This window comes from Cervus canadensis, chromosome 28, assembly GCF_019320065.1.
Source record: "Cervus canadensis isolate Bull #8, Minnesota chromosome 28, ASM1932006v1, whole genome shotgun sequence".
Lineage (NCBI taxonomy): Eukaryota > Metazoa > Chordata > Mammalia > Artiodactyla > Cervidae > Cervus > Cervus canadensis.
In genome coordinates, this window is record NC_057413.1 from 36,323,241 (window position 1) to 36,339,684 (window position 16,444).

General features: G+C 37.8%; 1 protein-coding gene across 1 annotated transcript in view; it reads left to right on the forward strand.

The window, feature by feature from the left end:
- The window catches only part of BMP5 (bone morphogenetic protein 5), a 136,059-nt gene that overhangs the window by 71,638 nt on the left and 47,977 nt on the right, over positions 1-16,444 (forward strand). Inside the window, exon 2 of the mRNA XM_043450493.1 lies at positions 4,002-4,194. Within this exon, the coding sequence (XP_043306428.1) occupies positions 4,002-4,194 (193 nt within the window). The remainder of the gene's footprint in view (positions 1-4,001; positions 4,195-16,444) is intronic.

The following is a 16,444-nucleotide window of genomic DNA, read 5'->3' on the forward strand; positions in this document are numbered from 1 at the left end:
TCTGCAGCAAAGCAATAAATATAAAGTGGGGATAAATGGGGACTTTAAAAATCATCTCAAATTGGTTAATTTTCAGTTTTTCTGCCAATTGAGGCTAAAGCCAAAATTTCAGTTTACAGAGCTTTTTGGATTTTGGACTTGTAAATGCAAAATTTCAGATCTTTTATTTGCTTTTTTAAAAAATGAAATATAGTTTATTTACAATGTTGTGTTAGTTTCAAGTGTGCAGCAAAATGATCCATACATATATGTATGCATATATATATTCTTTTTCAGATTCTTTTCCATTATAGGTTATTACAAGGTATTGAGTATAGTTCCCTGTGCTATAGAGTAGGTCCTTGTTGTTTACCTATTTTATATATGGTAGTGCGTATTTGTTAATCCCAAACTTCTAATTTATCTAATCTTTATTAAAACATAAATACTTAGAACAAAGTAACAGTCTCTTAGCACAAGCAGCCCAGCCTCATGTTAAGAATCACAGTTTGGTTCAAGTGCTTGGATTTGTCAGGTCAGTTTATTTCTCTTCCTCGGTTCTTATCTTTCACAACAAAAGTCTGGAGCAATGGAGAAAAAGGTGTAGAACAACAGACAAGTTACAGCTCAGGTCGACTCACAGATCTTTTAGAAGACAGACACTCCCAAGACGGGAGCAGGCTGGCCCCAAAGGAGTTCTCATCCTTCCTATTGATCCCTCTTGGCTTTCCCCTTTCATACTTCCAGTTCCTACTTTTGGCTATGCCCTGTGCAAAGTAGGACTCGTACCCACCACCAGTCAATGAAAGGGAATTCATGTGGGCATACCCTCAAGGCCAATTGACTACTGCAAGTTATATAACAACAGGCTGTCCTGTTTATGTCTTCCCATAATTCAGTCTGTTATAATTAAATGTAAAATATTCATGAGCTCTTCATGGACTCCTTACTGCCCAAGGTTACTTAGAGAAGCCCCTGTGGTTATTTTGCATGGCTTGGGTACCTAGGGTGCCTGTGTAGGGGTAGAAAAGTCTCTGTGGTTACTTTGAAGCATATCTGTGAGTTCTCCTGGGTGTGCCTGGCCTGGAGTTTAGAGATCAGCTTGCATCCCTTTCAGACAGGCCACCCCTTGTTGCTGCTGCCTAACTTTCTACCTAACAGATTCAAATTATTTGGCAAAGATTCCTTACTCTGCCTCCGCAGTTTCTTCATCTTCAAAATGAGGATGATAATAGAACCTGCCCCACAGGTTGTTATAAAATGTAATGTGTTAATGTTAGTAAAATTCTTAAAACAGTTTTATTTAAATTTGTTTCATGATGTCATCTGTTTTGTCTCAATTAAGATCAGAAAAGAAGTAGTTTACAGTGAATTAAATGTAGTGCTCTGTAAAAAAGAGTTTTGGCTAATTTTAAATTCATATGTACACTCTAGCTATTGGAAATACTAATAGGTAATTTTGTAGGTAATTTTGTTTGTAGGTAATTTTCTGCCCTTATACTTTGGAGGTGGAGACTTGTTCATAGCAGACTATACTATAGCCAGCTGAAGTTTAGACATAAAAGTGATTTAATTTATGGAACAAAATATGATCTTAAAAATGCAGTCATCTTCCTTATTTAGGGAAAGGTTAATTAATTTCTCCAGGAGTGAACCTCTTTTAGGACCAGTGAAGGTTGCTCAGTCATGCCCAGCTCTTTGCGATCCCATGGACTACACTATACAGTCCATGGAGTTCTCCAGGCCAGAATACTGGAGTGGGTAGTCTTTCACTTCTCCAGGGATCTTCTCAACCCAGGGATCGAACCCAGGTCTCTCACATTGAAGGCGGATTCTTTACCAGCTGAGCCACAAGGGAAGCCCTTAGGACCAAGATAATGATATTTAAATAAAACAAAAGTTCATGAGTCATGGGAGATAGTGCTGGTGTAACCAGGCAGCCTGAGAGCACCGTTCTTTTCAAGTTCATGGGATGAAGATGCCTCCAGGTATAGCTTACATTTTCCTTTTTGCTGGGGTAGGTATCTAAGGTGGAGGTGGGGCTGAGCTTCTTGCTGTCCTAAATCACCTGCTACTCCTCTAGGAAAAATAAACCAGAGATTATTTTGGAGGATAAAGGCAAAGAACTGTGGGTTTCTTTATCATGAGCTTCCATTCAGACTTGGAACCTGTCTGATGCTGGTACTTAAGTGTCCAACAGCCTCGGTTCCCAAAAATCACTCCTCAATGATCAGGATTGCCTTCTTACTTCCTTAATCCTGACCTTTCCTCTAGTTTAGGACCCCAATGTCATAAATTTCCAGCAAGGTTGGAATTTCAATTAATCTTCTAAAGATATTCTTGTATCTTAATGCAATTAACAAACTTTGTGAGTTGTTTTTATAGCATACATCTTTTATCTTCTTTAATGGCATTTTAGCAATGAAATATCACTGAATGTATGTAAAAAATATTATTGTAGGTTTGTGAGACACCTGGAACACAGTACTTGGCAGTGGATTTTTTGTAACCCGTCCTATGCGTGCTAAATTGCTTCAGTCCTGTCTCTCTGCGACCGTATGGAGCATCACCTGCCAGTCTTCTCTGTCCAATATTATCTGAGATAACTGAGATTTCAGAAACTTACCAATGTTGAGAAACTTAATTCCACCAAATGATATGTCATTACTAAACAAGTGCCCTTTCATTAGGTTGCTCTTTAAGAAAGACTTTGGTACCCAACATGAGACAAGCTGGGATGCAGGACTCTTCACAGCAGTGCCCCCATCTGGACTGGTCTCCTTGAGTAAAAAACTACAAAGAAACTATAAGGGACTAAAAATCACTATGTGTATGCCAGTTGGGGCAAAATACAGACAACAAGATACAAAAAGATCAAAAACTCAACTGCCACTTCTAAAGAGCCTGGAGCAAAAATAGGGTGTTGAGAGCAAAATCCCGCACATTGCCCCTGCACACAGCACCGCCTAAGCCATCCCTCTGGCCTGACCCCTGGACCCACTCCTGCCCTCAGCTCATATAAGGAGCCAGCTCACTGCCACCCTCCCCTCAGCAGCAAGCAAGGGCATCTATTGCTTTTGCTCCCTGCTGCTGCACCAGGGCCCCCAGCAAAGCCTTGTCTGAATTTCTTGTCTGACCTCTGATCAACAAGCACAGACTGTATCAAGCAATACAGCATTTTATAAAGCCAGATTATGTAATGATATGCCTGACACTTCCTGTCCTGAGTTCTTCAACACTCCTCCATATTCCCAAGAGGAAAAATTCTCTGACCTCTTTTGGTAGGAAGGTTGCTGAAGGCGGAATCGTGTTGCCCTCTCAATTACGGAGCCTAAGAACAGGCGCAGGGCTTGGGAGACTGGATGCTGCTCCACCGGTGGGGGCGGGGGGCGATTGGGGAGGTTGCGCTCAGTAACCACTAAGAACTAACGAAAGTGCATTTAAAAAAAATAAAATAGAGCACTGCATTTGCTAAAAGGAGGAAAAAACTCTCCTGGGAAGACATTTTAGAAATCATCTTCCTTGTGAAAATGAATTTGTTTTATTTCCTTGACCTCTAAAATTTCATAAACACAGTCCCGCTGTGCCGGCAGCTCCCTGGGCCGCCTTCCGATTTTCCTCCCTTGGCTGTACTAAATCTCCCCGCTGACCTCACCTGGAACTCTGGAGCTTTCTATCACAGAGTCCTAATTCTTGCATGAAGCCTCCTCTGTTCCGGTACTGGATACACACACTAGTAATAACTTGACAACCATCCCTTTAAAAAACATTTTTGGATAACCTTTCCATTTAGGAGCCAGGAATTTGTATAAAACCGCAGAGGTTATATTGCTTTTGAACTAAAGGCTGTTGGTTTGTGGAATTTCCTTTAACTAGAAACACGTATGAGTCTGTGGTTTTAGTGTTTTCCCAGTTTTATAACATCCTGCTTGTTTGTTTTCCAGAGTGAAAGAATTCACCATTAATTTCCATACTTAATAAAGGACTAACATTTTACTTCCTTTTCTGTTTGTTGGTTTCAGTTGAAAGAGACAAAGATTTTTCGCACCAGCGAAGGCATTACAAAGAATTCCGGTTCGATCTTACGCAGATTCCTCACGGAGAAGCAGTGACGGCAGCAGAATTCCGGATATACAAGGATCGGAGCAACGGCCGGTTTGAAAACGAAACGATTAAGATTAGCATATATCAGATCATCAAGGAATATGCAAATAGGTATCAGTATTTCATCTGACTTATTATCCTAGCAGATGCACGTTACACCGTAGTAAAATCCGTTGATAACCCGTGTAATGTATCGAATCATGCTTATTTGCATGTGATGGCACCAAGGCATGTATAGACACGTGGAAGCCACTTGTAACTGACTGAACGTGCCTCGTATATTTCACAGCTTTTTCGTACTCCCGACGCCGATCTGTGCTCGATGGTCTCAGGCTCCCCTGTATGTGTTCGCCAGGCCTGTTGCCTCGTTTCCTGAATGAGAAAACTTCCATTTTAATTATGCATATATGGAATTTATGATTAACATTATTTAAATCACTGTTTTTTAAGTTAGAGTGATTTTATTTTTTCCTGGTGTTAAGTGTAAACTGTGTATACTTCTTATGTGGGTTTTGTATTTGCAGTAAATTCTGACAGCTAATCTGTTTGTCTTCTGTCTATAAAATGCTTAATTCAAAATGGTACAAAAATGGACAGAGAATCTGAAATTCTAAATGTATGAAAACCTCAGCTGATAATTATTGCAAATGAGCTATCAAATATAAGAATTGGTGGAATTTAGTGGTATTTTCAAACCTTCCACCAATGTATAAATTGCTTGGATAAAACCTTTGACAACCGATAAGCTCTTTTGTTGGATTGCTCTTACATTTTTTTTTTTTTAATTCTCATTGAGATATTATATTGAGGTGAAATTTGTTTTCCATTCATTAATCTAGATTTCCACTTTGATGAAATACTATATCCTTCTTTGACAAGACAAACATTTAGAGACAGCTATCATGAACCTGCTGAGGCCTCTTTCTCTTCATTGAATATTTCTAGCTCCTGACATTTGCATTTATTTATTTATTTATTTTGGTGTTAAAGTGTACACGATTTTCCAGTGAGTGTTCCATAGAAACTAGCTCCTTATAATACTCAGTGAAAGAAGAGAATAAAATGCTTCTGCTGTCAAATGCATTTCAAAAGTCTCCTTGTCAGACTATGTTTTAGGTGCTTCACCGTTCATATCAGAATAGTAAAGTCTTGTCAGCAAAGAAACCTGTCAATTTAGTTTTACCTAGTCTTCTTCAAAAAACTACAGGATCTTTTTCTTTGGTTATCAATAATATCCTATGAAACACTGGTTCAACAGGACACACCTTGATGGAAGCTTTTCCCTACACAGTGTTATTTTCAGAGCAGTGATTTCAAAGCAGAAATATCGCTGCTCTTTTCTCAGCTGTAACACATACTAGCTATTTGTCTACGGATGAGTTTTTTTGTTTGTTTTAAATCTCAGTCTGGTGGTTCCATTTATAAAAAGATACGAATTATTTTCTCACTACTTTATTTTTTTAAATACTAAACAATGGTGGTGTCTTTTAAAATTAAATGACTAGAATTGAAAATAATGATCCAAATACTATTTAATTATATTGCCATAGTTAATAAATCCTTCATTTATATTTCTTTTTTACTATGTCTGTTGTGACATTTGTGCTTGTGACATCCTGAAACAAGGGACAGTGTCTTAAGTAATTTTTTATTTTTAGAATCAGAACTATGAATTTGTTTGATATGATTTACAATTTTGAAATTATCATTAGCCATGAATGGGGTACTCCTTCCATGGACATATCTTAAAATGCTTGAATTATCTTACTTTTTGACTATTCGCAATATATTTTTATGTATGTTAAATCTGCTTGGTTATTCAACATGCCAAGTATTTTTTACAGGAACTGTTTGTACACCAGGCCCCTATTAATTTGTTTGAATCTAAATACAGACATTTACATTGACCACAATTAAAGGTCCTAAGTTTTATTTAGGTCCATTGCTCAGGATATTTTTGAATGTCCTCCACTGAACTAGCTATGCTTTGAGCTTGTTTTCATGCTATGTTGTAAGTATGTTACTACAGTTACATGATTTAAGACATAATAACAATGATGAGAATAAAGGACTAATACACTTGTAATTAGAAAATAATGCTAATATTTATAATTATTTATTAATTATTCATTGATATTTATAGGTTTATTTATGAATGAACATATGCTGAGTTTTATTAATACATTTTGAAATATTTATGAGTATTGATACTTAATCAAGTATAATAGTTTTGGAAAATTTAATTTCTCTCCAAAAATGGAACATTTGTCTATTTGGAAACTTTGGTATTTCTCTAATTATAACTGATTTTAAACATGTTGCTCTCAGTGTTTCTACCACTCTGTCTGACTGCTCTTTCACTATTCTTGGGTATAATTTGGTTAAGTCTTTAATTATTTTAATATGTGTTTAAATCTACTGTAAGATCCAGAATTTCACTGATATTTTTCCTAACTCTTTGAAAATAATTTCTAAAATCTAAACTACATGTATCTCTTTGATTGGTGTTTTCTCACTCTACCATTCCAGACTCTAGAATTGCATAGCTTGGATAGGATTCTATTCAATTTAATGAACATTATTTTGAAATATTTAATTCAGTGAATTCAATTGAATATTAATTCAGTTCTAGCAAGTTCACATTTTTGAATATTTACTATTAAAGTACTGTTGCTGTGTTGTGATTTTCTCCTCTTCAGTTCAGTTCAATTCAGTTGCTCAGTTGTGTCCGACTCTTTGTGACCCCATGGACTGCAGCATGCCAGGCTTCCATGTCCATCATCAACTCCTAGAGCTTGCTCAAACTCTTGTCCATTGAGTTGGTGATGCCGTCCAACCATCTCATTCTCTGTCTTCTCCCCCTGCCTTCGATATTTCCCAGCATCAGGGTCTTTTCCAAAGAGTTAGCTCTTCACATCAGGTGGCCAAAGTATTGGAGTTTCAGCTTCAGCATCAGTCCTTCCAGTGAACACCCAGGACTGATCTCCTTCAGGATGGACTGGTTGGATCTCCTTGTAGTCCAAGGGACTCTCAAGAGTCTTCTCCAGCACCACAGTTCAAAAGCATCAATTCTTCAGTGCTCAGCTTTCTTTATGGTCCAAATTTCACATCCATACATGACCAGTAGAAAAACCATAGACTTGACTAGACAGAACCTTTGTTGATGAAGTAATGTCTCTGCTTTTTAATAGGCTCTCTAGGTTTGTCATAGCTTTTCTTCCAAGGAGCAAGCATCGTTTAATTTCATGGCTGCAATCACCATCTGCAGTGATTTTTGGAGCCCAAGAAAATAGTCTGTCACTGTTTCCATTGTTTCCCCATCTATTTGCCATGAAGTGATGGGACTGGGTGCCATTATCTTAGTTTTTTGAATGTTGCGTTTTAAGCCAGCCTTTTCACTCTCTTTCACGTTCATCAAGAGGCTCTTTAGTTCCTCTTTGCTTTCTGCCGTAAGGGTGATATCATCTGCATATCTGAAGTTATTGCTATTTCTCCCGGTAATCTTGATTCCAACTTGTGCATCATCCAGCCCGGCATTTCACATGAGGTACTCTGCATATAAATTAAATAAGCAAGGTGACAGTACACAGCCTTGATATACTCCTTTCCCAGTTTGGAACCAGTCTGTTGTTCCATGTCCAGTTCTAATTGTTGCTTCTTGACCTGCATACAGATTTCTTAGGAGGCAGGTCAGGTGGTCTGGTATTCCCATCTCTTTAGGAATTATCCAGTTTGTTGTGATCCACACGGTCAAAGGTTTTGGCATAGTCAATAAAGCAAAAGTAGATTATTTTCTGGAACTCTCTTGCTTTTTTGATAGTCCAACAGATGCTGGCCATTTGATCTCTGGTTCCTCTGCCTTTTCCTAATCCATCTTGAACATCTGGAAGTTCTCGGTTTTCTACTGTAAGGTTATGCTATACTTATTGTCTTCTGTGTATTTGCTAATGTGTATGGAATTTGTTCCCTATTATTTGTTTAAATCTCTGAAACATACAAATGTACACATGCATGCCTGGCACTTCAATTTTATGTATCATTGTCCAGGTTGGAGAATCTCTTGCAAAATGACTTCCTTATATGTGAAAAAAAACATTCATCCACTGCCAGTGGTTCATTAATCCATAGTGTGCATGTGTGTTAAGTCTCTTCAATTGTGTCCAACTCTGTGAAACCCTATGGACTGTAGCCCGCCAGGCTCCTCTGTCCATGGGATTCTCCAGCCAAGAATACTGGAGTGGGTTGGCATGCCCTTCTCCAGGGGATCTTCTGGACCCTGGGATGGAACCAGTGTCTCTTATGTCTCCTGCATTGGCAGGAGTGTTCTTTACCTCTAGCGCCACCTGGAAAGCCCTACCCACAGTGTAATAAAATGCAATCCTAAAAAAAAAAAAAAAAAAAATGCAATCCTATACTGTGTCATTGTCTGTAAATCTAGGACCCCCTTTTTGGACTCCAGTTTCTCTGCCAAAGAAAGATATTTAAGGGACAGAAGCTGTAAAAAGGGCATATACACCTCATAGTGTATTTCACGTTTCTTTTTTTTTTTTTTTTTCACATTTCTATATAGGATTTCAGAGTCATTGTAGATGATGGTAGTGTATAGTAATAAAAGCACAGACTTCAGAATTCCCATATAGAGAAAGTACATCTTGAAGTTTCAGTTTATAAATCTAACCAAAAATAAAAGCAAAAATAAGCATTTCAGAACAATAAAAATATTTCAAATGTTGTGGGAAGGACTGGTGCTTATTACAGTGCTAAGATCAGAGTTGATACTTAATAAATATATCAACAGCTTTCTAGGATCATCTATTTTACTAGGATTTAGGGAGTTGTATACACAGGGTAACAAAAAGTAGGTGGTTACTATAATAATAGTAGCTACCATTTGCTATTATTTATGTCAAGATAAAGTAAGCAAAATGATGGTAGTTGACTTTCTTTAATAAAAAATTACCTGATCTTTGATTCACATGAAAGGAATTGGTACATTCTTAAGTCTAATAATGAAATGAACACCATCCAGCTTATGAGCGATTGAAGCTATTTGTGAGCTTGTTCCTGAAAACCCAAGTTTTAAATAATCAAATTGTCCTGTAAAATACAGTCAAAAAGAATGGGAGACTGCTTATCCATGAATTTATTTTACAGAAATATCATAGATATAGAAAATTAGACAAAGATTCACATATAAATGTTTATCACAGTATTATTGTTTACCATTGCATAAGTTGAGAATATTTCAGTTTTAGAGAAGAGAAAAAGTTGTACTTTGTTTCCTGAAACATTGACATGCTACACTTTATACAGCAAAAAGAAATAGTGTTTTTTAAAGATATTTTATTTAATAGTAACACTGGAAAGTGCTTAGGCTGTAATGTTAATTAAATAAAAGTATGAAACAAATTTTATTTATGCATTATACATATAGTTATATTAGTTAGAATGAATTCATGTACAAAATGAGGGAAGCAGCAAGTTTTCATTAACAGCTTGGTGGTAATCTTAAATTTTAATTCAGCCCCTTTTATGTACTTTTTATAGTGAAAATTATTTTTATAATCAGAAACAAGCATAATAATTGTTGGGTAAAAGAAGATAATGAAACAGCTTTACATGTTTCTTTACAAAATAACAATCCAACATTTCTAGGTAGACAGAGGCAAAAAGCTGAACTAAATTGAACAAAACACCAGGATCAAAAAAAATAAGTTGCTCTTATTTTTCTCTGGCTACGAGAGGCATAGGATGAACACAGATAGTTTATTTCTTTCCATTTTTTATGGAAAATGTTCTTGACAATTAAAAAGCTTGTCTGTAATTCTCTGAAAGTGAGGAAGAATGGATTAAAAATACTTCATTTGTTTATCAGGTGATTACAGTTAAAATGCAAAGAATTTCAATTTGAAAAACTAATTTTAATACTGAGTTGCTGTTATTTGTGGATTATTAATTTTTTGTGGCTTCTTATATTTCTCAACAACTGAACTGGAGATAGAAAAAGGAACTAGTACTTTCGGACACTTTCAAGTCTTGGTCACCTCTGCAAACTTTCGTCGTCAATCATGTGGGTTTTATGTATGTACTTTGTTGTTGTTCAGTTGCTCAGTCGTGCCCATCTCTGCGATCCCATAGACTGCCGCACGCCAGGCTCCCCTGTCCTTCATCATCTCCCGGAGCTTGCTCAAGCTCATGTCCATCGAGTCGGTGATGCCATCCACCCATCTCATTCTCTGTCTTCTCCCCCAGCCTTCAATCTTTCCCAGCATCGGGGTCTTTTCCAATGAGTCAGTTCTTCTCATCAGGTGGCCAAAGTATTGGAGCTTCACCTTCAACATCAGTCCTTCCAATGAATATTCAGGACTGATTTCCTTTAGGATTAACTGGTTGGGTCTCCTTGCAGTCCAAGGGACTCTCAAGAGTCTTCTCCAACACCACAGTTCACAAGCATCAATTCTTTGGCACTCAGCTTTCTTTATGGTCCAACTCTCATATCCATACATGACCACTGGAAAAACCATAGCTTGGACTATATGAACTTTTGTTGGCAAAGCAATGTCTCTGCTTTTTAATATGCTGTCTAGGTTGGTCATAACTACACTTCCAAGGAGCAAGTGTCTTTTAATTTTGTGGCTGCAGTCACCATTTGCAGTGATGTTGGAGCCCAAGAAAATAAAGTTGGCCAATGTTACCATTGTTTCCCCATCTATTTCCCATGAAGTGATGGGACTGGATGCCATGATCTTAGTTTTCTGAATGTTGAGTTTTAAGCCAGATTTTCACTCTCCCCTTTCACTGTCATCAAGAGGCTCTTTAGTTCCTCTTTGCTTTCTGCCATAAGAGTGGTGTCCTCTGCATATCTGAGGTTATTGATATTTCTTGCGGCAATCTTGTTACCAGCTTGTGCTTCATCCAGCCTGGCATTTGTCATGTTGTACCCAGTATATAATTTAAATAAGCAGGGTGACAATATATAACCTTGATGTACTCTTTTAGTGTTTTTTAAAATATTTTATTTAAATACAGTTGATTTACAACGTTGTGTTAGTTTCAGGTGAACTGCAAAGTGATTCAGTTATACATTTATACATGCATATATGTTGTTGTTTAGTCGCAAAGTCATGTCTGACTCTTTTGTGATTCCACAGACTGTCGCCTGCCAGGGTCCTCTCTGTCCATGGAATTTCCCAGCTAAGAATACTGGAGTGGATTGCCATTTCCTTCTTCAGGGGATTTTTCCAACCCGGGGATCAAACCTGTGTCTCCTACATTGGCAGGCAGATTCTTACCTCTGAGCCACCAGGGAAGCCTAACATCTACATTTTCACCTATTACTGGCTATTAAAATATATCAACTGTAGCACAGTTCCTTGTGTTATGCAGTAGGTCCTTGTGGGCTATCTGTTTCATATATAGTATAAGATGTAATAGTGTTTTGAATTCAACCAAGAAACCATTGAAAAGTCAATGCAGACTGTACTGCTTAAGGCAGTGTATTTGACATTGCAAATGCGCACGTGCATGTGTGTGTGTGTGTGTGCTAAGTTGCGTCAGTCGTGACTGACTCTGTGACCCTATAGACTGTAGCCTGCCAAGCTCCTCTATCCATGGGATTCTCCAGGCAAGAATACTGGGATGGGTTGCCATGCCCTTCTCCAAGGAATCTTCCCTCCAAGAATCAAACCCACATCTCTTACGTCTCTTGCATTGGCAGACAAGTTCTTTACCAATAGCGCCACCTGGGAAGACCATATATGTGTGTGCATATATATAATTTCTCATATTTAAAGCTTACTTCCCTTAAGGTATCGTCTAGTAGGAGTGCCAGGGTGGGGGTCCTTGCAGTAATATAGGTTTATGCTTTATAGATATATTTTATGTTCAAGACACTGTCTGATCTACTAACCCTCTACTCTATAAATACTTTGATAGTGTTATGTAATCAAATATGAAAGAGACAGACACATGATGTCATCTCTTTTCACACTTATTTATCTTAGCAAGACCCAAAACTCTTAAAATTATAGATTTTATTCCTATCATCTCCCACCTCCTTCATTTATTCATACTCCTATTTAAATGTGTGCCATTTAAAAGAGTGTTCTGATATTTATCCAAATCTTTATTTTTCTTGGTAAAAAGTTAACATGCTTTGCATCATTTCACTTATTTAATCTTTTCGTGTGAGGCAGACAGCCTCATATTCTGTATAGAAAGCATCACTTTTCAGTCACACCTCATATATCTGGCATTATTGGGAAATGAGGTTTCCACATGATTGAATTTTCCAGATAATACATCTGAGTTGACCATGCTTTTGCTGAGCACCTTGCACATGGCCAGCACAGGGCACCCAAGGCAAGTAAGTAAGATCCTCACAGCTCATAGCCTGAGGCTGGGGTTGAGGTGGGCTTGCCACACACAGGCTTTAATAACTGTAAAACAATGTGCTAAGCAGTATGATGTAAGTATGTACTACGCGTTGTGGAAATACAAATGAGGGTAATTAATTCTTCATGTGGGAGGGTGAAGAACCTTGGGGAAAGCCACTGGGAGGCATTTACCCTTAAGTTGGGCCTTTGAAAATGAGTAAGAGCTTTTTTTTTTTAATGTCTAAGTATATTTTTCTGACTCTTTATTGAAGTATAGCTGATTTACAATGTAGTGTGAATTTCTACTGTGCAGTAAAGTGACTCAGTTATGTGTGAATATATATATATATATGTATATATATATATAATTTTCCATATCTTCTTTCATGATGGTTTATCATGGGATGTTAAATATAGTTTTCTGTGCTAGACTGGAGGACCTTGTTGTTTATCCATCCTATATATAATAATTTGCATCTGCTAATCCCAAACTCCACTCCGTCCTTTCCCCCAAAGTCTCCTCAACCTTGGTGACCGCACATCTGTTCTCTATGGCTGTGAGTCTGTTTCTGTTTCATAGATAGGTTCATCTGTGTCATATTTTAGTTTCTGCACATAATTGGTATCATGTAGATTTGTCTTTCTCTTTCTGGCTTACTTCACTTCGTATGATATTTACTAGATCCATCCCTGTTGCTGCTCGTGGCAGAATTTGTTCTTTTTTACAGTTGAGTAGTATTCCATTGCATCTAGATACCTCATCTTCTTTATCCATCCCCTTATAGATGGACGTGCAGATTGTTTCCATGTTTTGGCTATTGTGAATAGTGCTGGTATGAACCTACAGGCACATGCATCATTTTGAATTATAATTTTTTTCTGGATATAGGCCCAGGAGTGGGATTGCTGGATCATAAGGTAAATCTATTTTTAGCTTTTTGGGAAACCTCCATGCTGTTTTCCACAATGGCTTTACCAACTTATATCCTCACCAACTGTGTAGGAGAACTTTCTATAATGAGAGAGAGTGGGGTGGTGGTTGGGAGAGAGATGAGAGAGATCCCAAGAGAAATATTCCTAAGCACTGACATGTCTAAGTATAAAGAATTGAATAATTAAATGGTAAGAATAATGCGACTAGTCCTACTACTAAGCAAAGTAGTCAGCACTCGTCCACTTAAGGGGTACTCACCGTGTGTGTAGCATTGCGCTAAGTGTTTTCCTTGGTTAGTGTCTTTCACAAATATATACATTTATATATTGCCCAGAGAAAATGTGCTGTGTAGAATTCAACCCCTTCCAAATGTTCTGCTGTGAATATAAATGCCTGGGCCCCGTTGTGAAAACATTTTAAGCTGGCCTGCTGGCTGTCATTTGCCACCTTCCCTACTTGGATATATTTAGTTGAGCTGTTATCATTCCAATCCACAGGCAGTTTCACATTGACATCATCTCCCCCTCCTGCTCCTCTAGGATTTGTGACTCTTCTGTGGACGTACTTCAGGATGCACGCTGGCAGTCACATCCGGGGGATTTCACGGCTCTTGAGAGCAGTGGAAATAAAGCTCCGATGGGCGGTGCCCTTGGCTCTGAGAACATGAGACAGCACCCAAGCATGACTTGCGTTCCTGCACTTGCAGAGATCAGGCTCTCGCTCCATTTCTCCACTGAGGGGATTCACCCCCAGGAGACATTTAGCCATGTCTGGAGGCATTTTGGGGGGTCTCACTGTTGGCGAGGGTGGAGGACTGCGGACATCCGGCGGTAGTAATGCTGGGGTGATGAAAGATGCTGCTAAAACTTCTGCCATAAACAGGGCGCCCCCACCCCACAGAGAATGATCTGGTCAAAATTGTCCATAATGCTGAGGTCGAGAAATGCTGCTCTAGCTATAGATTTATGTTGTAAAGCTAAAAATGGGCATAATTCATGCCCTAAAAAGTCATTTTTTCCTTGACTATTTCATATCCACTGGGGTCATAAGAGTCATAGCATAGAAGAATTCTTAGGATCTTGAACTGGGTATATCATTCATTCATTAGGGAACTTAAAAGCAGTTGGTTTGTGTCTGTAATACTCTCACTTCTTTGTTTCTTGTTGAGTGAAGGACTCTCTCATGCTGTGCGTGTGTATGTGTATTCAGTAGCTCATGTATAGATCTCTCTGCAAGGGAAAAATATGAAATGGTGCAGTGCCAGGAAACCTGCTAATATTATCAGTATCTTGGCAATTTAAAAAAATCTGCAAAGAGAAAAGTGGTTGAATTTTCATAGTGGGAATTCAGCTTGTTTTCCATTTTGGCCGTTCAAGTCCATGTTACATTACTATTTTACCAGTTTGCATCTATACCTTTTAAATGGAAACACAACATTGAATTAGATAATCTGAAAAATGGGTGTTCTGTGAGATTTACAGAAGCTTATTATTTCTTATTTGTTTTGGGAGAAAAAACAATTACCATCTGAAAATACCAAAGTCAAATTCTAACACTTTTAAAGTTGCTCATGATAGAAACTATTGATATTATAAACTCCAGAGAATAACATTTGCACCCATTGTTAATATGTCCCATGCTTGAACTGTATGTCACATTCCTCAGATGGTGTGTATTTCTGGTCGGATACCCAGAAAAAGAAGTATTCTTTCTTCTTAGGTGGTCATCATTACATTTCTACTAGCCATGGTAAGCTATTCAGAGACAAAGAAGATGAAAGGAGTTGAAAAAGTTATAATGGAGAAAGTTTGGGAAAAGTGGAGATATCACTTCTTGCCTCATGGAAATAGAATATTTTAACTTTTGCCTGGAAATTTATCTCTATATCTTCCAGACAGTTTCCCCAAACTTTTCTTAACTAGATTTAGAGCTTTTTGGTTAGACTGTAGAATGTTTATGCTCCTGGATGACTGTTTCTTCTTCATCTTCTGTCACTCTCTCTCTTTCTCTCTCTCTCTCTATATATATATTTGTGTGTATCCATATATATATATATATGTGTGTGTGTGTACATATGATTGAAAGTGTAACAATATGAAGACTATTTCTCTTTCACCATCTCATTGTTGATTATATAAATAACTTTACTTCCTTTTGATGTTTTCAACTTCGTTTTTCCCTCTTGTGGCAAAAGATTCAACTATAATTTTCCTCTCTTCCAAACAGAGATCCAGATTATATTACATTTGGTCTTCATGCACTCTTTTAAGGCAGGGATTTTCATACTCTTTTTATGCAAGGGGAAACTGAGGCTGAGGAATTCCTTAATTGTTCAAGCTCTGTCTGCTCCCTAAATCCTTGTTTACTTAATTATAATACATTGATATTTATATAAAGATGGTAAAAATTATTTTAGCTCCTCTAATGTCATAGTCTTCGATGTGCATGCATGCTCAGTCGTATCCAACCCTTTCTGACCCCATGGACTGTAGCCCGCCAGCTTCTCTTGTCCATGGAGTTTTCTAGGCAAGAATACTAGAGTAGGTGACCATTTCCTACTCCAGGGGATCTTCCTGACACAGGGCTCAAACCCCCGTGTCTCCTGTGTCTCCTGTATTGGCAGGCAGATTCTTTACCATTAGCACCACCTGGGAAGCCCAATGTCACAGTGTTAGATATGTAAGACTATTTTCAGATGTGTGGTTTTAGGATGATGATAACTCAACTTTTACTGAATTTGGCTCCTGCTTGTTTAGTCCTTAGTGAAGTTCCTACCCTTTTGGTATTTTGAGACTCCCAAGGCAAAAACCTTTCCTGTGTACAAAAACCTTTCCTCTGTCAGTAAAATAAAGTGTATTCTTCTAAAGCAGTATATCCAAGCCCACCAATTTCCCATGGAAAGGCATGTTTAAACTCTGGTCATGAGTGAACATGAGTCACATGTATTTGTACCAACCTCTCTAACTGTGTCTACACATCTACATATTATGTTTCATCTGTGAGTAATTATATTTAATATATCTATATGTTTCCTATCTAAAGTATCTATTTG